At 40.3% G+C, this 24,219-nt stretch overlaps 1 protein-coding gene and 2 long non-coding RNA genes across 3 annotated transcripts; 1 reads left to right on the top strand and 2 right to left on the bottom strand.

Moving 5' to 3' along the window:
• Positions 1 to 668: 668 nt before the first annotated feature.
• LOC117471095 lies at positions 669 to 2,223 on the bottom strand. The gene is made up of 3 exons (XR_004554765.1): positions 2,015 to 2,223; positions 1,754 to 1,821; positions 669 to 1,304 (listed from the first exon to the last, which is right to left on the bottom strand). It is a non-coding gene; the product is annotated as an uncharacterized LOC117471095 (long non-coding RNA).
• Positions 2,224 to 19,349: 17,126 nt separating this feature from the next.
• On the top strand, positions 19,350 to 22,583 carry LOC117471028. Its single transcript, XM_034115810.1, has 2 exons — positions 19,350 to 19,415; positions 20,061 to 22,583. Exon 2 carries the CDS (start codon positions 20,604 to 20,606, stop codon positions 21,609 to 21,611), a length of 1,008 nt encoding a protein of 335 aa, XP_033971701.1. The 5' UTR covers positions 19,350 to 19,415; positions 20,061 to 20,603; the 3' UTR covers positions 21,612 to 22,583.
• A 642-nt stretch (positions 22,584 to 23,225) lies between these two features.
• Positions 23,226 to 24,071, bottom strand: LOC117471030. The gene is made up of 2 exons (XR_004554758.1): positions 23,742 to 24,071; positions 23,226 to 23,292 (listed from the first exon to the last, which is right to left on the bottom strand). It is a non-coding gene; the product is annotated as an uncharacterized LOC117471030 (long non-coding RNA).
• Positions 24,072 to 24,219: the final 148 nt, after the last annotated feature.

Genomic DNA, 24,219 nt, shown 5'->3' with positions numbered 1-24,219 from the left:
GTCAGTTTAAATGGTGGCCTAGTTGCCACTGCTTTACTGTCGACAGCACGTTTGAACGTATTTGCAGCAGTAAATGTGGCTGTTTGACCACTGACGTTGCCATAACACCTGAATTTAAATGTGCAACCTCTTTTTGTGACAGATTTTTGCATGAAATTATAATTCTGATTGATATTTCCTATTGATAGCTAGTTTCTATGTGAACATTATGAGATGGACAGCCAGCTAACAAGCTTTTTATATACAAAGATTTCAGATCAAAGCTAATCCAGTAGGGCTCCTGAAAGGGGACAAGGGACACTATGCTCCCAAATATTAAGCCTCGACCCCCATCTTAAAATTGATATGATCAAAAAATCTGCATTGTCGGAGGCCTTTTTTCCTCATTATCATGTCAAATTGTACAGCTTTCCTTAGTTTTGAATGCAGAAAGATGACTATTCGAGTATTACGTGAAAATGACTATATTTAAGTGTTAAGTAAATATATTAAGTGAATTACTCAAACTGCATTTGTATAGGAATGATTCTCTCCTATTGGCAGATAACTACTAACAGTGATATCTACTGTACAAGAGGTTTCCAATGTCAATTTAACTATTTTCAATTGGTTAGTATTATATTTTGTGACAGTGTGGTGACACTCATTTTAATGAAGACAAATTTGTGTATCTTGAAATTCATTTATTTGACAGAGCTGGAAACTGATTTTAAATACTTGTTTGTGTTTACCTACACAGTCATCACAGATGAGCCAAAAATAGTAGAGGATGAAGAAAGGAGAACAGGAGAAAGGGACACACAAGAAGGAGATACAACAGATAAGAACAACAATGAACAGGAACATCAGAACAGACAAGAGTCAATGGGTAACTGGGTAACTGATTTAGGGACTGCAGATACAGGGCCAAGGCAAGTGAGACATCACTGTTTTCCATCCGGCATGTTTGGCCAGCAAAAGAGATCATTTCAACCAAGTTGGTTTGATACTTTTAAATGGGTTGAATATTCTACCACTGCCAATGCAGCAATCTGCTTTAGTTGTAGACTATATGGCAAACCAAAGCAATCAAGGGATCAAAGGGACACCCTCACCACCTCAGGATACACAAACTGGAAGCGTGCATTGGATTCTTTTCGAGAACATGAAAATTCAAACATACACAAGGCTCTTCTTTCCAGTTCTCGACAGAATGCTGGAGGAGCTTCAAAACAGGTTTTCTGGAGTTGGGGAAAAAATATTAATTGGCATCGTCGACCGATTTGCGAAGGTCAAACCAAGGCGATTTAGCCTAACACTTCCACCTACAAAACAATAAAGAGTGTGAAGACAACGAGTGATGATGGGGAGAAAAAACGAAGCAAATGAAAGGTAATGTGATGAAGGAAGCAGCAAGTGAGGAAGGAAGCAAGTGATGAAGGAAGCAGCAAGTGATGAAGGAAGCAGCAAGTGAGGAAGGAAGCAAGTGATGAGGGATTATTATTTCCTCCTTCCATCCCTTTTTTCAGTTTAATCTCATTACTAACAACTTCTAATAATTTGACATAGTTTATGATTTAATTGGAAAATCAAGTGTTTTTAAATAATAAACCTGTTTCTGATTCTGATTCTTTGATTTTTTTTTGACATATGGGTGTTGAGAGATGTATAGATCTCTTAATGTTGCTCTCAAAGTGCACCAGATTGATGCTTTTAACTTCAATATTTAAAAAAAATCTTCCTGGGGGAGTTCCCCCCAAAAATAGTACTTTACCTCTGCTTATGTAACTCCGGTGTAGTGTCCCCTCGGCAACAGATCACTCACAGTTGGTGATTACTTTCCTGCATTTCAATGGACAGCATATAAAAAGGACACGTGAGCTTCATTGCTTAAGAGATCCTCACATGCCATCTCTTTAAAAAAATAAGTGTCCAGTCAACAACAAAACATCAGTGATCGTATAGTGGTAGTATATTTTTCATAAGCAATGTGAAACATTAAACTTAAAAAAACTGGTGTACAAAACTCACATACCTGCGTTGATCTCCTGGAGTGTCTCTACTCTTTCTCCTCCACCATTAGAGATTGCAAACATTTCAGAAACAACTAGAGGTAGGGGACAAATAACTTGTTCGCTGGGCATGTCAAAAACCTCCCTGCTTTGATCAAGACTTTAGGGAGCCTTTCAGCCCCTCTGGCAAAGGGGCTGGAAAGCAAGTTTTGCAAATGCAGTACCATCTACATGCTTGTCTTGTTCCAGACACTGCTCTCAACCACTCAGGGCCTGCACAAATACCTGCAGAAAGAAACAATTGACTTGGTGCAGGCAGTAAATTACAAAACAGCAGTTGAGAACACACTGAAAAGTTACAGAAGTGACGAGAAAGCAAGACCAAGGCCCTGTGCAATGATCTTGATATTCCCGAAACTGTGACACAGAGGAAGAAGCGTAGAAACATGGAAGACTTTGTAGTCGAGGCATCGTGTGGAGCAGCTCTCCCATTAGCTTATTAGCTCAGATTAGCTATTGATGATCACGTTGATAAATCATATAAAACCAATAGCCAAACACACAAAAAACATGCTGCTGTGTGAGCATTAAACGATTAACATTAAACTAAACAAACACAACAAAACGTTATAGTCCTTATAAAATAAAAACATACATTTTGTCCACCAAAATAATACAGGCACCTTACCCTCGAGAGATCCTCACATGTTATGAGAATCTCCCACAATCCATTGCCGTAACAAAGCTAATGCAGGCACACGTTTGTTTGTGAGACCAGATGGCGTAATTCTTCTTCTTCTTCTTTTATTTAATGGCGAATCGCTTCCACTTGGAGCATATATCGCCACCTCTGGCGTAACCCGAATTAATTCTCCGATTTAACAAGGATTTTATACCAACCTTTATAACTCTGTACACACACACGACACACCTATATGTCGTGAGCTGATTATCGAGCCTTCATTGTAACAGATCTGGTAGGCCACCACGTTATTCTTTACTTTCTACGTCTTTATATGGAGAAGATATTACTTTTTACTCCGTCATGTTGTTTCCATAGCAACAACAACTTCCTGTCAACAGCCAACGAAAAGTAACAAAAAACACTGTAATATCCTTTTCAGTTTCACAGAACACAAATTGGGTTATTTACATAATGTTTACAGTACTGTTTATTGTTATTTTGTAATATTCTTTGCGGAATTTGGCCATGTAAAATGTCCTATTGGGTTGCTGTACAGCCAATGCGTGACGTCATTGGTAAGCGGCGTAACGAACCCCGAACAGATTCTGGTACCTACACTGTGGGCTCAGCCCCGAATGTTTCCAGGTCCAGGCGACGCCCCTGGATCTACCTCTGGAACTAGTTATAAATATATGTGACCCGCTCTATTGAAATCAGTCGGAAGTCGCAACGGCTCATTTCAAAATAAACGTGGATTTGCGTAAAAAACTATTTTTTCGGGGTTCGGGTGTTTTGTTTGATTTTAAATAAACAAAGTCTTGGCTTTCAGAATATGAAACTTTTATTTCCAAAATCACACGATAAATACATTTGTGAAGCTTGTAAAGGGAAGATGACAGGCACCTCTCACTCGCAATCTGCTCTTCCGCAGCGCCGCACCCCCTCCCTCCGGCTGAAATGATGAATGTAAGGCATATAGTAATCATAGATAACACGGCAGGTTCCGTTACAGTTTGTTTTCATCGGATTTCAAATAAACAAAGTCTTGGCTTTCAGAATATTTAACTTGTTTCAGCTAATTCAGATGATAAACACAACTTTGAAGCTTGTGACTGCATAATTACAAGTGGAGAACGGAGTAATTTAACGTCACAGCAGGCATAACAACAGCCGGTGTTTCTCGTGAGTGTTTTCCCCGGGAAACAAACACAATACACACAAACGCAAAAATACACAAACACACATACACACACACACTCGCGAGCTTCCCCCAGACCAGTAATCCAAACGGAAATATTTTCCCTCCCGACTATTTTGATAATTTGCTCCGCTAATAATCAATCAGATCGATGGATTCCAGAGAAGAGGAAACTTTGAAGGCATTTTTCTCAAAATGATGACTCGGTGACAGTCATTATATAATGTGACATATTTTGCTTAATATTTGGAGTACAACAACAATCCTGATATCATTAGAAAGCTAGGAATCTCCTCTTTCCAACAGTGTATACAACTCAAAATGTGTCTCCGGGTCAATGCGACTGATTTCGATGGAGCAGGTCACATATGTATTCTTCACTGTCGGGTCACTCATTACTGGATCAGTGAGCTGCATGAGATACTGACAGGCTGTCAGGAGAGAGAGAGAGGGGGAGAGAGGAAAAGAGAGCGCTTCAGCTCATTTCTCCCGTGTTATTATCCAAAGTTAATGTAAACTTGAATAATGTAGGCTACTTCATTTGAATGTAACAATTATGTTGGTTGTTGTTTGTGGAAGCGCCAGTGAATGAGCCCCATTAACTGAGTGTTAAACATTTCTTTAAATGGAAGATCCCCATAGGACCCGCCCACTCGATCGGATCGGCGATCGGAGCATCCCTAATGTAAGTTGCGCTGACAGGTCCACACACTGCTTCCCCGCAGCGAGGCTCCCCCGCCCTCCTGTTGACAGTTCACGAGCGTCAAGCTCTTCACCCCCCCCCCCCCCCCCCCCGTTGATAATTCACGATCGTCGGCACGCTGATACAATTTTTTTTTTTAATGGCACTTCATATCAAAAAGGTTGCCGACCCCTGCTATAGATACTACCCCAGTTCCTAAACTGTAATGGAAATGCGCCATGAAGTGAGTCAGTCCTAACGAGGCCTAGCCATACCGAGCGAGGCCGAGCTAGGCCGTGTAGTGGAAATGCGCCATAAATGGTCTAATGGTCATTGGAGCGAGGGGCGGGGCAAAACTCACGGAAGTGATTTCAAAACAAAACGGAATGGAACGGGGATAATATTATAAACAAGGTGAATTTAGCGATCACAACGAAAACAGCCAAGACCTATTGAGCCCAGAAAATGAATGTTATTAAAGGCTGTAAATATAATAGGCCTATGTCTAAAATGGACAACATTGTTAGGAGATTCAAACTACAGCGATTCTGCACTGCGGTCACCTCAGCCGTCTCTCGAGTTTGTTTTTTCAATTCAGATGCTCTTCATTTTTTGTCCTGCTATATTTGATGATCGATAGCGATACAAATATTTGTTATCATAAGTTCTTAATAAAACTGACACTGTTGGACTCGGTACTAGTTTGACTGCTACCAGAAATAAAATGAAGTACTTTTACGGTGTACTTAGTGAATAATCCTCTGCCAGAGTCCCCTCCACATAATGCATGTTTTCTGCTATCTTTGATGAATGATAAAAAGACAATTTTACCATTAGTTCTTAATGATATTGATACTGCTTGACTCAGTAGTCTTACACCTACTACCACAATACAATGAAGTACTTCTAGTGTGTTGTTTAAAAAAAAATCCTCTGTCAATGTCCCCTCCTGAGAACAAAATCAAGCCACTTCTGTTAAGTTTGATGAGGGAAAAAATGATTTTTGCCATTAGTTCTTTGTGAGTTTGACACTGTTGGACTCAGTACTAGTTCGTCCAGTATTGGATCTTCTAAAGTTTCACCATCCCGGAATAAAACAATAAATCTATGTAGGTTATTGGGTTATTTTTCAATATTTGGCAGATGGGACCAAAAAGGGATGTGTAGCTCAACAGGAACCTTTGATCTTGTGTTGGGTAACATTAGGCGCGTTCACACCAAGTACTTTTCCCACAATAGTTCATGAGAACTTTAGTTCATGAGAGCTCTTTTAGTTCTGATGAACTAAAGCAGATCGCGTTCACACCAAAATGAGTTCCTGGGGGTGGATTAGGCAAATGAACCGCTGACGTCACTTCTTCTTCTTCTGCTTTGGGTTTACTGGCAGGCCGCAAACAACTTCACGGCGAGTACAGTAGGTGGCGGTATGCACCTTAAAGTTGCAATCCGCCAAAAAAACTAGAGAAAAAGAAGAAGAAAAACCTCCCGCACCCACTTGCTGTAAATGAGGCGTCTGTTTACCTTCCGACCTCAGACATGAGCTTCGTCTGAGTTATTTAAGCAAACACAAATACAGATCGCCGACCAGTCAAATGCAATAGCAATGCTGATTCGGAAGCGAAGGCGGTTAAGAAGGATTGACAAAAGGATTGGACGACGACATGCACGCGCTACGCTACGTGTGAAATGAATAAACTGTGCCAGGTGTGTCGTATGCACACTAAATAGGCTCAGCAGCTAACACACCTTTATTATATCCTCCTGAGAACAACTGCATCCGTCTGCCATGAACCCTACAGAAACCTACGTGTTAGTTGTGGCCCATAGTGGCCTCCATTTGTGTCGTGTAAAATGGGGGAAATCAAAAGTTAGCAAATCCCCATGTCATGTTCATAAAAACATTTAGTTTTAGGTCAAATAATTATTACACTGCTCTGAAACTCACTACACTAACTCCTAAGATGTTCCCTTACTATAATTAATTCAAAAATATTGAACTCACAACACTACGCCATTTTGAAATACAATGAAATTATCTTTTTGAAAGCCACAATAAATAAAGCTTCGCCAGTTTATAACCGATGAAACATGATGGTATCAGAATAATCACTTACATGTGATGTATAGGATGCTACACAGGTCACTGTAAATGTTGAGAACACGGCGTGCAAAATATACGGGTCGTGCTGCAGCTAGATTTTCCTGTCCTCTGTTAGAAGGTGTCGGCGACAGACGTGTGAGGAAGAACGGCTTTCCACAGGCTGTTCCAATTTAAGTACTTTATTAATTGTCCAGGGTAGTGAATGGTACATGCAATGGTAATTGGATGGGTGTGGTATCTGTAATATAAAGATAAACAGGTATGAATAAACATGTATTATAGAGGGATAATGACCAGTGACATTGTTCCACAGTAAATTAGGTGGATAAAGAAATGGCACAATTAGCTGGCCTATGCTGCCCTCTATTGGCCAAAGGCCGCAACAGAATGGCGATAGAAGTGACACGTTATTACATAAAGTAATTAACTATTATAAACAATCACGCATGAACAACATAAAGGAATGCACACAATGAAGTCTCTATAATGACTACAATATAAAGAACACTGCATACATTGGCCTCAACTTGGCGTTACATTGTTCATTATGCAGTGTGAGGGAGCGTGCCTGGTGCGGCCGCACCTTGTGCTGTCCCATAGTCAGCATGGCAAAGTTAGCGGCTATTGCTAACTGCCTTCTATTGCAGAGTAAGCTCTGTATTATGAACATTAACCCACAAATAACAGAACTAGGCAAGAATATATGCACTTACATTTTCATGCACGCACACGCATGTCCACAACACACAAAGTTAACAACACTCTCAATTGTCCGATGCTACTATTGTCCGTGCAATCCTGCTACGACAACAAGTGCACGTTAGTACTGCAACATGGTTGAAACCATTCAGGCCTATGTTAGGGGGTGCAAGGAATAGTCCAAGTAATGGGGGAGTTTTATACAGTAAAGATAAAGTGTCAGAGTATAAATAAGCAAGCTTAGTTACATGAAATGTAATGAAAAATGTAAGATACAGGCTCTGTTTAATCGCCATGTAGGTTCTCTTTTATTGCACACTCAAGACAATATCAATAACAGCATCACGCTGTCCCAGGTGTGTCGTATGCATGTAAATAGAAGTTAACATTTTCAATATCAAATAAAGTGTCAGTAGTATCAAAACATATATATATATATATAATAACAATAGATAGGCTCAGCAGCAGACACACCTTAGTGCAAAGTGAAGTGTCAGTATTAATAACAGTGGCATATATATATATAATCACAATAACACAAAATTAACTGTCCCAGGTGTAGGCAATTTGGGGTGAAGTGTCTTGCCCAGGGACACAACGACATGCTGACTGCAGTGGGGTTTGAACCTGTGCTCCCCTGATCCGAACACCAACGCACCAGACCACTGCACCACACGCCTCCCAAGAAGTCATTGTACAGTTTATTAACGACGACAAGTTTTTCTTTATTTTTTTATTGAAGGCCTGTTGGATTTAATCAGCTCGCTTTGCACTGCCAGAAGCCCAGCCTGAAAGGTATTTTGTTGCTCCACCTGGCGCGCCGACACCTCCACCTGGCGCGCCGCCGAGTCAGCATGGCGCTGCATCACCATGAGCAGCTGGTCGTCCGATTCCTGGGCCTTGTGTGAATGCAGCAGCCGTTCGTCGTGCATCTCCTTGGCACGCAGGTCCTCATTCTCCTTGCTGACCATGGCACGGCAGTCCATCGCCATGATGGTGTCAAGGAAGCTGTCATCCCGTGCCCGCTTTCCTAAGGTGAAATAAGCAAGATACAAGATCAGTTTAATTGCCTAGTAGGTTGTCAACAGAGACAACATTGGACATGGTGCAGGCAGGGACAGTGTACAAAATGCAGGTGTAAAGTAGAAGATAAGATAGGATCAAATAATATCAAATAAAAAATAAATATCAAAGTGCCCTTATTTATTGTTTTTTGCTTAATGTATGCTTGAACTTTGTTGTATAGGGATTAGTGGACATCAGTTAGATGTGTAACCTTCTTTCAAGGCCAGGGTAGTTACAGTGTAAGTGGATTGACATCTAACATAACATGGCTGAGTACAATTATAACAATCAATACAAAAAATCAGTCTTTGTGGCATGCAGGTAATCAACTGTTTAAGCTTTTACCATTAACATGTAGAATGAATGTTGCAAATTACTTGAGATTATAGCAACTACAATGTATTGTTAGAGGTAGCATTATGTCCAGCTAGCATGCTAATTGCTAACGTTATATTATCGTTTTATCCCGGAGGTAATCTCTTCGGGTGCGCTGCCCGAAGCGAGCAAATACAATGGCCGCTTACAAAAAAAAATTCAGAGTCAAACGGGCGTGGTTTGCATTCCGCACAGCTAATCAGACGTATTAACTATTTTCTCCCACAACAGTCCCTGCTCTCTAGCAGGGACTGAAAAGCGGGTCAGATGAACTAATTTGAACTACTTTAGTTCCTGGGGCTTTTTGGTGTGAACGCAAATATATCGTAGTTCTGATGAACTATTGTGGGAAAAGTACTCCGGTGTGAACGCGCCTATTGACTCTGTAAACACAACTCTTAAAGTATGTGGGTCACACTGCAGCTTTTCTAAGTAAAATACTTTGATAAATGGTAGTTTTAAACGCTTTTGCCTTTTTACTTCTGATGCTAACTGATGTGAGTCCCATGGTCCCCTGAAGTGGCTGAATTACTTTAAATATAGTGTATATATTCAGGTTTACAATACACGTCCTATTCTTCATAAAGCAGGAGGCTAGGACACCCACAGCCAATTACTAAGAACATCTATGTAAGGAGGTCTTTTTAGGTCTTAAACAATAATATGATATATGAGGATTTTACTTCTAATGGATTATTTTTACTTTACTTCATGCACTGGTTAATACTGCTTTTGTTAGCTTCTGTTGCGCTAACGGATAAAAGAAGCTGTTTCTACAATAATGTGGAGGGAGAGTTCTCTCCTGTCAGACTGAGAGGCTCAGTGAGGTAAAGGACTCTGAGAGTTTAGATAGTTCACTTTAGTCTAAGTTATCTCAGTGGGTCTCAAACGTTTTGACCACAAATTATGTAAACAAATATTTCCAAGGCACTCTTTTATAATTATTAGGATAAATATAAACAGGTTTGAAATCATTCCAATGTATACTATAGGACAGTAAACCAAAAATAGATTAAAAAAGATGCATAAATAAATAAATGTTAACTAGGTAAAATAAGATATGAATGAACAACAAAAATAAAATAAGTTACATGTATTTTTATTGGCTATGGTAGGTTATTGGTTATGTTCACATACTTATTTGAATATTAAAATATAAACCGATCTTTTCCATATGGGTGTTTTAGAGTTGTACCCCCTAGATCAGGTGTCTAGTAGTCGGGCGCTCAAAGTGCACCAGATTGAAGCATTTTACTTTAAAATGTTAAAACTAATCTTCCCTGGGGGGCATACCCCCAGACCCCCCTAGAGGATGTGACGTCCACCCCCCAAATCAAACATGTTCCTTGAGTACTAAATGCATTTGAAGTCTTTTTATATAAGCTGTCCACCATGTCAATAAGTGTCTCTGTTTGTAGTGTATTGGTCTTTTGTAGAGGTTTTTCATTGCCTGCTAAAATCTTGCCTAGGGCAGCAAATTGGTCAGAACCAGCCCTGGTGTCATCCCCACAGCACCCCCCATTTGAAACATGTTCCCACGGCTATGTTGGACAGAGTATTTTAAGAGGATATGGTGGACATATTATCAGCAATACTTCCAGTCAGTACTCCGGCAGCAGCATTTCTACACCTTGGAAAGTCTTTAGAGTCTGGCCTGGATAGCTGGTCACAAATATCCTTCAGCAAAGTGACACACTCTGTCACTCTGGTTGGCCTCTTATGATGTTGCTGTCTTTTAATATATAATTATTTCTCTGCCGCTAGTTCGTTCCTGGCAGATTCTTCATTCTCATCAGCCTCATCCTTCCATCAGTCCCAGTCAACGCATCAGCCTCCAGCACACTTCCAGTGTCTGACTCCATATGATATTGTCCTGATGCTGTAAGGGTGATGCCCCATGATCACAAAATGACCCCTCTAAAGTCTGAGTGCCAAGGACCTCATATTATGTCTGTCATTAATGTTACATCACCCATTATAACAATATTCTTTCCTTTTTTCTCTTCTCTTAACTGAATAGTCCTGTCTTTAAGTATAATACAATGTAAAATCCTTTTCCTGCACCATTTTAAGGCTTCAAAACAGGCATTTTTACTGTATGTGTTTGGAGAATTGTACTTTATAAACTATGAATCTTGGTGCTTGAAGAAATACACACTGGTTAAGCCGGCCAGGTTATATGCCTTTTTTGGAGCCCTTTTTTTCAATATTTATTAAAATGTCACTAGTTTTTTAAACAAACCACTATCTGAGGATAATACAAGCAACCATAAAACGCCCTTTATGTAGAGAGCCATTGAAGCCCATGAAGAATTTTTCCTTCCACAAATATTTTCATCTGCTGTATTAATAAAGTTGCCACGTGTTTTCAAATTCAAGTTAAGGCACTATCTGTGCAGAACATTACACATATTCTTAATTTGCAGTATTTTATTTTAAAAGTGTTCAGAAAGACTGCATCAATGATATGCTAGATATCTATATATCAATATTGTTAACTTCAACCAAAGTCAATTTAAATAGTGGGCAAAAATGGGTTAATTGCCATGCATGTGGTGTTTGATATAGTTTACGTTGAATTTCAACTACTTTAGCCAGAAAAACGTATATATTTACTAAAACTTTTTTACAATTTACTATAATTTAGAAAGGTTTTCGTGAGAAATCATTTCAAAGTAAACTTTTTTTTCATTTTATATTTAAATTTGAAATGTTGGCACACAACATTATTAATGTATACATTTTTATCATTTAAAAAAAATGATGAATCCATTTATTTTATTGTGTTTCCTTGAGGCTGGGGAAGATATCCAGCAGTTCAACATGCAAATGTTCTATTACAAGTAAGTATAAGTATAACATGGAGAAGGAAATAAAATAGGTTTCATAGGAGGATGTGGAATTGTTTTCTCTCACCATGTAATTACACAATCAAACACTCTATAATTCAGTTCTGGCCTTCACTCACAAAAAAACATTTTGGACGGTAGATACACGGATTGGTCAGAATCCGTGTATCTACCGTCCAATTGTTTTTCTTTATTAAACACGTAAACAGAAGAGCGTCTGAGAGAGGCGTTTTTGCTTTTTACCTTACTAAATGATCAAATGGTCCTTGGAGCGAGGGGCGGGGCGAAACTCACGGAAGTGATTTCAAAACAAAAGCACTCGTTTGCTTGGAACGGTGATAAATTATTATAAACAAGGGGAATTTAGCGATCACAACGAAAACGACCAAGACACATATTGAGCCCAGAAAATGGATGTTATTAAGGGCTGTAAATATAATAAGGGGAATTCTTTTTTGTTGCCATTAGTTCTTCGTGAGATTGATCCTGTTGGACTCAGCCCTGCTGAAAAAACCAGCTAAGACCAACAAGGCTGGTCAGGCTGGTAAACCAGCCTGACCAGCCAGTCAATATTAGGCTGGATTAGTTTGCTGGTTAAGACGGGTTTTGGACACTTTAGCTGGTCAGGATAGCTGGTTTAGTCACAGTGGTCTAGCTGGTCACCATTAGCTGGTCGGGATAGCTGGTTTAGCTGGTAAAAGCTGGTGGTCACAGTGGTCTAGCTGGTCACCATTAGCTGGTCGGGATAGCTGGTTTAGCTGGTAAAAGCTGGTGGTCACAGTGGTCTAGCTGGTCACCATTAGCTGGTCGGGATAGCTGGTTTAGCTGGTAAAAGCTGGTGGTCACAGTGGTCTAGTAGCTGGTCACCATTAGCTGGTCAGGACAGCTGGTTTAGCTGGTAAAAGCTGGTGGTCACAGTGGTCTAGTAGCTGGTCACCATTAGCTGGTCGGGATAGCTGGTTTAGCTGGTAAAAGCTGGTGGTCACAGTGGTCTAGCTGGTCAGGATAGCTGGTTTAGTCACAGTGGTCTAGCTGGTCACCATTAGCTGGTCGGGATAGCTGGTTTAGCTGGTAAAAGCTGGTGGTCACAGTGGTCTAGCTGGTCACCATTAGCTGGTCGGGATAGCTGGTTTAGCTGGTAAAAGCTGGTGGTCACAGTGGTCTAGTAGCTGGTCACCATTAGCTGGTCGGGATGGCTGGTTTAGCTGGTAAAAGCTGGTGGTCACAGTGGTCTAGTAGCTGGTCACCATTAGCTGGTCGGGATAGCTGGTTTAGCTGGTAAAAGCTGGTGGTCACAGTGGTCTAGCTGGTCACCATTAGCTGGTCGGGATGGCTGGTTTAGCTGGTAAAAGCTGGTGGTCACAGTGGTCTAGCTGGTCACCATTAGCTGGTCGGGATAGCTGGTTTAGCTGGTAAAAGCTGGTGGTCACAGTGGTCTAGTAGCTGGTCACCATTAGCTGGTCAGGACAGCTGGTTTAGCTGGTAAAAGCTGGTGGTCACAGTGGTCTAGCTGGTCACCATTAGCTGGTCGGGATGGCTGGTTTAGCTGGTAAAAGCTGGTGGTCACAGTGGTCTAGCTGGTCAGGATAGCTGGTTTGGTCACAGTGGTCTAGCTGGTCACCATTAGCTGGTCGGGATAGCTGGTTTAGCTGGTAAAAGCTGGTGGTCACAGTGGTCTAGCTGGTCATCATTAGCTGGTCAGACTTGTATGATCTTGAGTAGAACTTTAGCTGGGATTACTTGATGGTTAAGCTGGTCATATATGATGATGAAACACTCTCACCCAATTGCAGTAGCTCAATCTATCATTTCAGATCAGAGCACCTACCTTACCAGAAAGGTACCAGAATGTATAGAATGTATTGTCTGTAAATAAATACTTATACATCAAATGATTAGAAGCAGGAAAATAATTTATAACACACAATGAACATTAACACAAATTTGAAAACATTTTCAAAACACCCATTACTTCATATTTTTAAGCAGTTTCCTTCAACTGTTTCTTTCCGCTTTTCACAAGGTCCTGTATTTTTTATGAAATGTAGTAACCGGACAACTTTTCCCTCTCTGTCTTCTCCACGTTTTGTGAATTCAGCCATCCTCTGAAGCACTCTTGAAAAGAGAAAGGAAAAACAGATTAACTTTTAGCTTTGTGTTATAACTTATTATTACTTAAATATGTGCACTGTGAGATGAAAAAGAAAAATTTATCAAATTTAGTTTTGAACATTCACTGTGATTGGGTCTATTATCCACGCAATACACCATATTACATTTTTTTCTTAATTTACATTATTTAATTTCATATTCTGTTCTTGTAAATATCATATTCTATTATATTAAATGTATATAAACTTTTTGCACTACTTTTTATTTTGTATTTTTGTATTTTATTGTATATGTTGCATTGTTGGAGGAGCTCAGGTCAGAAGAATTGCATTGACATTTCTACACTGTAGCTGCTGAGCATATGATGATAAAACCTTTGAATCTTGAATCCAACACTTTTTTCAGTGGAAAATCCTAAATTGTAGGATAGTTTGGCCATAATAATGCTTTATGATTACATTTCTAGTGAGAAGTGTATATTTTACTTTCAGAATCTACCTCCAGTGGATGTGTAGGATCTACACAGGGTATATACAGGAATCCTGAAGTCAAATGTAAAACCTTTTAAGACCTTTTTTAAGACCCTTTCCATACATTTTAAGACCTCATCGCCACTTCGAGTTTTAACCGGTTACATTGGCGACACACTTTACCTCACATTGACTATATACAGTATTGATTGTCCTTCCTCCTTATCTTCCAACCATTTGGACGCAAACTTGCATTTCCCCATAACGATGTTGTTTAACAACCGGCGTAAACGGAGCTTCACGCTATCAAGCAGTGAGCGTGCGATGTCCTGTTCAGATGATGTCAAATCCAACGGGATGCCATAAATAAACTACACAGAATCACACTACACACCTACGCAATGATTACATTCAGGCAAACTGTAGAATACAACCTCTTTGGACAATTTATATACTTATTGAAAACAAGCTACAAAATGTAATACTTGGAAAATGCCGTTTAATACTTTGAAATAGCCTTAATTTTCGCTAAATTGATTTATCAACTTTTAATACTTTTTAAGACCCCGCGGACACCCTGCTACAGTATGATAGATATATTACTTTACACCCGGAAGTATGTATTGTCATTCTTATTGTCGATAAATTGAGGGATACACGCTATATTTTATTAACACCAGTATGTACTTCATACATCCACCTCGAGTGTTTGTCTCTGCACCGGAAATAATTTAATTTTAAAGTTCAACCGCATATTATATAGACTATATCAGCGCCACACCTGCGTAACACATGGTGCCTCTTGTCTGAACAATTTTTTAAGCGATTTGTAATCTATTCTTGTCGACTTGCAGCCTAAATACAAAGATAACTCCACTCTCCTACCACTGCTTACCTCTAATGAGTCTTGGTAGAACTAGTGTCCGAGTCATGGGGTCCAGAACTGACTGAAGACATGTGGAACAGAGTACATGCATGGTTCGATGTACAGGAAACTGGAACTTTGAACAGGTGTTTTCATCTTTTCTGCCTGAAGATTCACAAGTTCTTGATCAGGTGTTTGATGTGGGCTGGCATGATCCTTTCTGCAGCAATGAATAAAGAAAACAAAGAAAACATTTTTAATAATAGTAATGATGGTAACAACAATAATATTAGTATAACTATTTTTATAGCACTTACACAATTGCAAAGTGATTCTCCCAACAAAAATAAAGAACAAAACAATACCAACAATAAAAAAACAAATGATTATAGGAATGTTAAGAGACAAAGAAATTATAAACATTCTGAGAGGCCGACTACAAAAGGTAGACTCAATGGCTCTTGATGACATCAATGCGCAGTCCCAATAGATGCTGTTGTATAAAAATAAATAGATTTCTTCTATTTTGTGTTGGATGATTTGTTTTATTGATTGCTGATGGATGTATATATATAGGGTTTATTGAACAGCAGTAAAGCATTAAGTTGCTAAATTAACGTACACTGAACTGTAAAAGAACTTACCACTATTTAGGAAAGGCTCTGATCAGGAGGGTTGACTAGTAGGACAGAAAAGAGGTGGAGGAGGTCTATGTACAACCATTGGTAGATATTACACCTGAAAGAAATATAAGGAAATAAAAGAAGACAGGAGTACAAACATCCTCTTAAAGGTGGGGTAGGTACGTTTGAGAAACCGGCTCGAGATACACTTTTTGTTATATTCCATGGAATGCTCTCAACATCCCGATAGCAATGAAAATCTTAAGTGCTTTGACAAAAAATCCATAAAAAAAATTTCATCTGTGGAAGCCGTAGTACTGTAAAAAGCACGACCAATCATTTTAGCCGGCCCGGCTAAAGTAACTGGATGGCCTACCTGCCTGTCAGCCTTCCATCTGTGCACAAACTTATCTCGTGCCCTCATTGGTCATGTGCGCGTTCGTGTGTGTTGGAGGAGGGGCTCTGTAAGGAAGTGGCAGATTTTTTCCGGTTGTGTATTTTCAAATTCTAGCGCACTCGAGCTGGTTTCTCCAAAATTACCTACCCCACCTTTAAGGCGTTGTGCAAACGGGAACGTTTGCGTTCATGCACAGTATGCGTTTTCAAAAAAGTCTTCCGTTCACATGCATTCGTTTCATTTAACGTGTCTGTTCAAACGAGACCGCTGGAAACGCTGGACACGCTGTAGTACATATGCCGGGACTGTAAGTGGCGCTGTAACTTCCGCCACAAAATACACCAAAAGCAGCGAAGAAGACTCCGGAGCAGCCCCGCAGCAATGTTGCCATGGCTACCCTTCTGTTTATGCCCCGCGGTGGATTTAGCAACATGTAGTTCATGTAATTCTCCATATCCACTTGTTGCTGATGGTTGTGGTAGAGGAGCTGTAGATTTTGCACTAACATCTGTAGCATGGTCAGTAGCAGTAGCACTAGCAGTAGCTACTGACAGGAGGAAGTGTGTGGCGATTGCTGGTAATTTCCTCAGAATGTAAATATATGGATAAATGCAACGGGGAAGTTAACTGAAAGAAACCGAATCTGTGGATATTGCATCGACCGACCAAGAAGCATGTCTCCGTGGAGAGGACGCGCTCAGAAAGAGAGATATTCTCTACAAACACTGGGTGAGATCGCTCCTCTGGGACACGCCGGTCCTCGTGTTTCCTTTTTTTGTGTGGATTATAGCCTGAATAGGCCTACAAACATTTCTCTTTTTGCCGCCGACGGGCGCAGGAGCAATGAACAATAATGGCCTGGATTAGGCAGTAAAGACAATTTTGGTGTATCGCAGAGCGGACTGTTTAATTTTGTTTGTGTTGTTTGGCTGGAAAATTGTCAATATAATGGATCAATGCATGAAATCTGACTCTGTTTATTTTGTTTAAGGAGTATATTGGGCGTTAACAATTCTGGTTTGCCTTTTATAATATTATTTCATTCAAGAACCCCTTGTGCGTTTAATTAACACAGCTATTTTTGATAGTTGATCGTTACAGATGGCTACTGGCCATGCTACAGCAGTGAGCAGGAGAGGTGGGGAGAGGTGGGGCTATCGTTATTTTTTCAGGAAATATTCGTATAGAGGCGATTACACGGACTCGTTTGACCCCCCAGAGAGTTTCGTTTGCAAATCTATCCACCTTGGGACCCGTTATCGTTTGTGGGGTCCGTTTCTATCGGCCTCGTGTAAATAATAGGGCTATACGCAAGAGAAACTATGCAGATACAAGCCGTTTTGTCCTCGTGTAAACGGCACCTAAGTAAAAGACCAAATCATGTCAAGCTTTAACCTGAGCCTGTTTTTTCAGTCTTTACAATGCACTGTTGGAAAATACCTTCCAAAGGCTAAATTCAAACTCAATACCATAAATAACTGGGTACCAAAGTGCTTTACCCGATAGAACACGTTCCACATGGAGCAGCAACCATCCGGCTCGGCCTTTTGCTGCATATCATCTCCTCCCTCTCCACTGTTTCCATTAGATCTCTACTGTCAAATAAAACTGAAATTCCCCAAAAAATCATATTAAAAAAGTTGAAAACAATAACTTGCTTTTGGCATTGAAATGGATTAGAATCTCACCTTTTTCCTGGATGTTAGGAAGGCCAGGAAGTTATTCCCTTCAAAGTCCGCAACCAGTCATAGGGGTTCAAATGCAAAGCCTGAACGATGACAAGAGCGGGAGACTTACATTTTACAATTATATTTTAAATTAATACCAGAGCAGTGTGTACATAGGCCCTGTACGACATGCAGAGAACAGATCAAATCCCCTGACAGAATCACACACTTTGGTGATATCCTCTTCTGATAATGTTTCATTTTTTAGCAGCAAAGTAACATTACTCAAAGTATATGTCAGACCCAACTCATTTACAGTATGTTTTGCATCTCCTCAACAATGGTCTGTATCATTGAGTAAAACAAAACTGTCCCGACAATTTCAGGTAGATTAACACACATTTGTAAGAAAAGTTTACAATGAAGCACAAAAACCCTCTTTGTATAGAGGCTTCCTAATGACATCACGGGATTTCGCGTCAGACATCTTGTGGCGCATTTCCATTGCAGCGCGTAGCTCGCTTTAAGCGTGCCGTGTCGTGCCGTCCCCTTTTTTGGTTGTGCTTCCACTAGGCCTCGTTCCGGCGCGGCACGGCGCGGGGCCACTTTTTCCCCTCTTTTCTGGCCCTAGAAAATTGTGGTTCTATCGGGGCCAACAAACAGGGCTGAGTCGGGCTGAGTATGCTAAACTAGAGAGAGGAGCGCTGGCAAGAGGGCTAGAACTACAACAAGATGGACATATTTGACCGTGATTTAATTGTAATACACGTTTCAAAATGATGCCGAAGTAACAACATACTGATACCGGTTAGTAAAAACCATGAATTAATGCTTTGTCAAGTCTGCAGACAGACGGCAGGCGAAAAACCTTTTAAAATTCGTGTTTTTCTAGATGGAGATTGGCTAAGCTAACGCAGTATATGCCCCGACCGTCCACACTCACAACAACGGCCTATACAGACATAAATAAAGCAGCGACTGTATTCACCATGACACAGACAGTCTGTGGTGTGTACTTGTTTAACTTGTGTCTAGTTTCTGAACAGATATGAGGAGCTGTGAGCTCTGAGTGCTCACAGCTAACGGCTGTGTTGTGTTTCTGGATTTCTCATTGAAGATGACGTCACGGCTCCGCCTACACTGCGTTACTATAGTAACTACCCCAGTTCCTAAACTGTAATGGAAGCGCAGCATGAAGTGAGTCGGCCCTGTTAAGGCCCAACGCGGCCAAGCCGTACCGAGCCGTACCGAGTGTGGCCGAGGCCGACCGTGTAGTGGAAATGCGCCATTAGAGTACCACTCTACTGGCGGGAGTGTTAAAAAATGGCGAAAATGAAAGACTACTACGAATCACTAAACCCGGAGGAAGACCGTTTACAGAGAAAAATGTGCGTCGATTGGTTCGGTGGACCCTTATTTGATTCCCTTTAAGGATTACAGCACTGATATAAATTCATGGCCTTCACTTTCCTACTGTGATATCGTGAACTACCTGTTTTTTTCGCCTATTCCATTGTACACCATGGAGGAAATGAAAGCGTACAAAGGACTCGAGGCACATAACCAGTTGACATCCGGGTGGATCCGCGACGTTTGCGTTGCATATCAAGGAGATGTGGCTGTAATAGCTGGAAAAGTGAGTAAATATTTCGTGATGGCCTCTTCAGCTGGCTTTTTAAATATCCCTAAAGTCCCCCAAAATAAAATGGGTGAGGCTGCTTTTATCCACTACGCTACCAAGAAATATCAGAGGCCAACTCAGTGGACATTTTTAAACACCAGCTTTTACTTTTGTTGTACTTTATTTTATAGGGTTTTATATTGTTGCATCAATTAACTTAGTCTTGTGTCTTATTATTTATTTTTATTATCATACCTTTTACCTCCTCGTGTCTCTTAACCTGTTAAAATGTTATATGTTGTTGCTATGCTGCATGTACCTGTAAAGGTCTTAACATCTGATCTGAGGGGAATTTCTTGTGGTTTATTTTTAACTTGTGATGTGTGCCATTTTGTAAAGCACTTTGAGCTACACGTGCTTTATGAAAAGGGCTTTATAAATAAAGCTTTATTATATATTGCAATATATTTAAATTACAAAAGTTGTAAACCTATTCTTGGTTGTCAGCTTCTGTTATGTGCTACCTAGCATAGGAATATGACAAGAGCTGACCACCCACTGGTTGTGTAAACAATCAGTATTTTAAAGTAAAGTTGGACCAAAATATTGGTGGTTCTAAAAAGTCAACAATCAATAATATTTTTGTATTTTATTTTTCAGGTATTGCATTCTCAGAGTATTGGGCTGCCGCCAACATGTCCGTGGGTACTGATGAAGAAGGATGGTGCAGTCATCACAGCTAACTGCAACTGCAAGGCTGGTTTGGGATCAACATGTACCCATGTTGCATCTCTCCTTTTCTACATAGAAACATCTATACGGATACGTGATGCCTAGACAGTTACCCAGGAAAAGGCGTATTGGCTTCTACCTGGATCAGTGAAGGATGTAACACCTTCCCCTGTTGCTGACATTGACTTTACTTCGGCTAAAACCCGAAGGAATCGTTTAAGCCAAGCAATTGACAGCCTTGGCGATGCAGCTAATTTAACAACAACAACACCACTTTTACGTCACTCGAGGGAGATTACAAAAGCGACAGATGCTGAGCAACAGTCTTTCCTGTCATCACTGAAATCTACTGGAAGGAAGTGTGCAATATTGACAATCTCAGCTCCACACAATGCCGATTTTGTCCCAAAAGTGACTTTGTCAACATTTCCTAAGCCGCTTTCTAGTTTAAAAAGTGAGAACTGCCTAGAAATGGACCATAAAGCCCTTACAGAACATTGCCAAGGGATCAATGTAGCTATCACCAAGCCGGAGGCGGATGTAATTGAGAAGGCCACAAAAACACAGGCCAAATCCAAACTCTGGTATCGATACAGAGCTGGGCGGATTACAGCATCTCGTATGAAGGCAGCATGTTCAACAAGTGCAACTAAACCATCGCTTAGCTTGATTAAAGCTATTTGTTACCCAGAAGCCACACAATTTAAAACTGCAGCTACTGAATGGGGATGTAATCACGAGAAATCAGCACGTGAAGATTACATTACAATTATGAATCAACATGACAGTTTCATTTGCCAGGACTCTGGGCTCGTGTTATCGCCAACATTTCCATATTTAGGTGCTACTCCAGGTGGTGTTGTGTCCTGCAAGTGCTGTGGTGTAGGTGTTTTGGAAATGAAATGCCCCTACTGTGTTGCTGCACCGTCAGACCATACATGTCTGGAATCACGTGATGGACAGGACAGGCTGAAGAAGACTCATGCCTATTTCTATCAAGTGCAGACCCAGTTATTTATATGTGATGTTGAATATGCTGACTTTGTTCTGTGGGTGAATGGAAAGATTCATCTTGAACGCATAACCCCAGATATTGACTTTTGGGAGAAGGTATACCCCAAAGCTCATGAATTCTTTCAGATGGTCATTCTCCTCGAGTTGAGTGGGCAATTCTTCACCAGAATTTCCAGTGCAACTACACCAGTCTCCATTACTGCACCAAAAAGGCCTCTCTGCCTGATACCAGACCCTGCTCTATGTGCCACTCTGACTCAGCCAACCAATACCCAACCACTGATACCCAAGTGGTGCCTTTGTCGTGGAGAGGAAAAGCTTCCCATGATAGGATGTGATAACACAAATTGTGAAACTACCTGGTTTCATTTTGAATGTGTTGGTATAACAGTTGCCCCCAAAGGAAGCTGGTATTGTGACAAATGTCATCAGCATGTCCCCTCTCAAAAGAAACAGAAGTACTAATCAATCTGAATGACAGTGTATATATTTATTTGATTAAACATGTTTCTTTTACATCAAATCTATATAAAGAACATGTAAGTGTAACAATCAAAAAAAGTTGTGCACACTAAAATGACACAAAGCATCATTATTTAAACTGACATTGAAAGTGCAAAACCTCAGCTCAAATATCCAAAACTCTAAACACATGTTCAGCTCTGCACCCAATTTGCAATTCAACTTTCCACTTTTTGAAAAGTAAAAGTATAACAACAGTATATTTGTGTTTCTGCACATATTTTGGAGACTTGAACAATCTTTATTTGCAGAATTCTCTATATCAAACGCCATAAAAGATGAGTGTGCTTGAGCACGATGGTGTGTAGTTGGTTTTACAAAATGTCTTGTACTATAAATGAAGTGTGTGCCATTTGGTGCAAAAGTTTGGTGTTTCTGTAGTTCTGGGTGCAGTGCTTCATTCTGCAGTAGGTGTTTTGCACTTTGTGTGTATGGTTTTGTGAATTGTGTTTAGTGTTTTGAGAAAATAAGCCCTGCTTTAAAAAAAATATGTTTTAGCATTGAAAAAACCCGTAATATGGACACAATGTTAATCTATCTCTGTTATGTGAGGTGATCTCTGCTGCTTACAGTTAAAGGAGCATGTACTTGTTTTTCACCCTTTTTCAATGTGTAAATTGGAAACCTGTAATAAATATAATACTTTGCCCTTTCAATTGTTTTTTTCAAAATGTATTTACCCAAGCTTAAATATTCTACCAGTACTATTACAGTGTGCAGTGCAGGTCTGAAACCACATTCAAGCAATTTGGGATGTGTCCAATCTGACAATAGAAAACTTGAGAGAAAAACATTAATCTTCCATGCCTGAAAACAGCTTAAATATTTTTTCAAACATTCCCCTACACAACCAAACCCCAAATCACTGCTCTGATTATCAAGACATTTAATTGACGAAGTACAACATTGACAATAATGTAATCCTAATTACAATACAAACATGTCATATTTTTTAATCTGATATGGGTTGATTGGGGTGTAACAGAATGTAAAGGCTCAATCAACGGGTATTACAGTGTCACACAAATTATTCAGGATACTGTAGACGTGGATGTGTTGAATTTATAAGCCAGCTCTTGCAGGGGTTGGTTTAATCTTAATTTCATTAGTGTCAGTATAAACTGTTGAAATGTAGACAGTGAACTCTTAGCGTTCACACTGATGTGCAGTTCCACAAGATTGTATACCATCATTAGAATAGCAAAAGTAGGAAGTCCCATGTAGAACCGCACATGGTCATCATCGCCCTTAAATGTACTCTCTGAAATGGTGGACTTTACAAGCTTTTCTTTTAAATTAACATTTTCTGTTGTTACATTATTAATTTCAAATGACATTTTGTCAATCATTTCACCAGTCAAATCAGTCTGAGTTGCAGTGCCAGTCTCTGGTTCAATCAGTCCTTCTTCTTCCCCAGTGGCTCCCAGGACTGGTGCGGGCTCTTCTAGAGATGGTATATCAGATACCATGCTGTAGAGATCAAGTAGTGCGATGGATGACCTTTTTCTAGCGCGTTTATACCTGGCATGTGTAGCAGGGGAAGGTGCTGTAATTTTCTCGTGGCCCAATTTGACAGACGGTGCCCAGTCAGGATGATTTTTGTCAAAAAGTGCCACTGGTTTACCTGCAAATAAATCAGATTGTAGGTCAGTTATATCCTGGGTGAACTGTTAATTAATACAAATTTGACCTCTTTTGACAAGCGAAGTCAGACTTTAGATATATTTAAAATGCTGGTGTCAAGACATAGGAACATGACAAATAATTGAGGAAACCAAAAGCCTCTGAAAAGGTGCCAGGGACTGTACAGCCTTTACTGTTTACATATAATCAAATGGCCAGTAGGGGGAGGAATTACTTTAAATTACAGTTAAACGAAGCACTGCAGGGGACTGACAGACTGGTGTGAAGATGACCTGAGCCAAGGGATGACTTTACTTTGTAGATACTCCACAATCTGATATGTCGATCGATGACAGACTCCAGGATTCTTATTTCCTTGTTAAGATACATGTCTTAGTACGTGGGTTATATGTTCATTTTGAATGTTTGTATGTAAAACCCGACACTTACCTGACGTGAAATGATCCCCACAAACGCGAGTATAGTTGTGGTTGGATGGTTTGAGATCCTCCCGTCCGATCCTATTGAGCCATTTTTCCCGGCGACGCTTTGAAAGTTCATGTGTTGCTTCACCCTGGTGTGTTATAACCGCCGGCAGCCTGTAAAATGACTTCGGCCCCCTGTTTCGATCACCTCTGTTGCCGCAGCCAACAATGGCACAGAAGTTAACCATTATATGTCCGGTAAAAAAACAGCGCTGACGTATTACGGTGTCTGTTTTGGTACTCCAGTATGGCCGTTGGGCTGATGTCACGTTACCCGTGACGTCATATGCAAAGCCTCTATAGAGTGGCGAAGTCCCTCCCCTTCCGGTGGACCTCCATGGGACCTTATTTCGGAAAAATTATGTATTGAAGTCAATGGAGAGAGAAAGATTATCTTTCGATCCCGTTTGAATTGTGCCACGAATTACACATATGATGTTTGT

The sequence above is a fragment of the Trematomus bernacchii genome, unplaced genomic scaffold (assembly GCF_902827165.1).
Source record: "Trematomus bernacchii unplaced genomic scaffold, fTreBer1.1, whole genome shotgun sequence".
In the NCBI taxonomy this organism is placed as follows: domain Eukaryota; kingdom Metazoa; phylum Chordata; class Actinopteri; order Perciformes; family Nototheniidae; genus Trematomus; species Trematomus bernacchii.
The sequence above is the reverse complement of the archived record's forward strand: the minus strand, read 5'-3'. Positions and strand labels throughout refer to the sequence as shown.

Coding starts and splice junctions, on each gene's coding strand:
- LOC117471028 (XM_034115810.1), top strand. CDS start 20,604: ATGGACCATAAAGCCCTTACAGAACATTGCCAAGGGATCAATGTAGCT.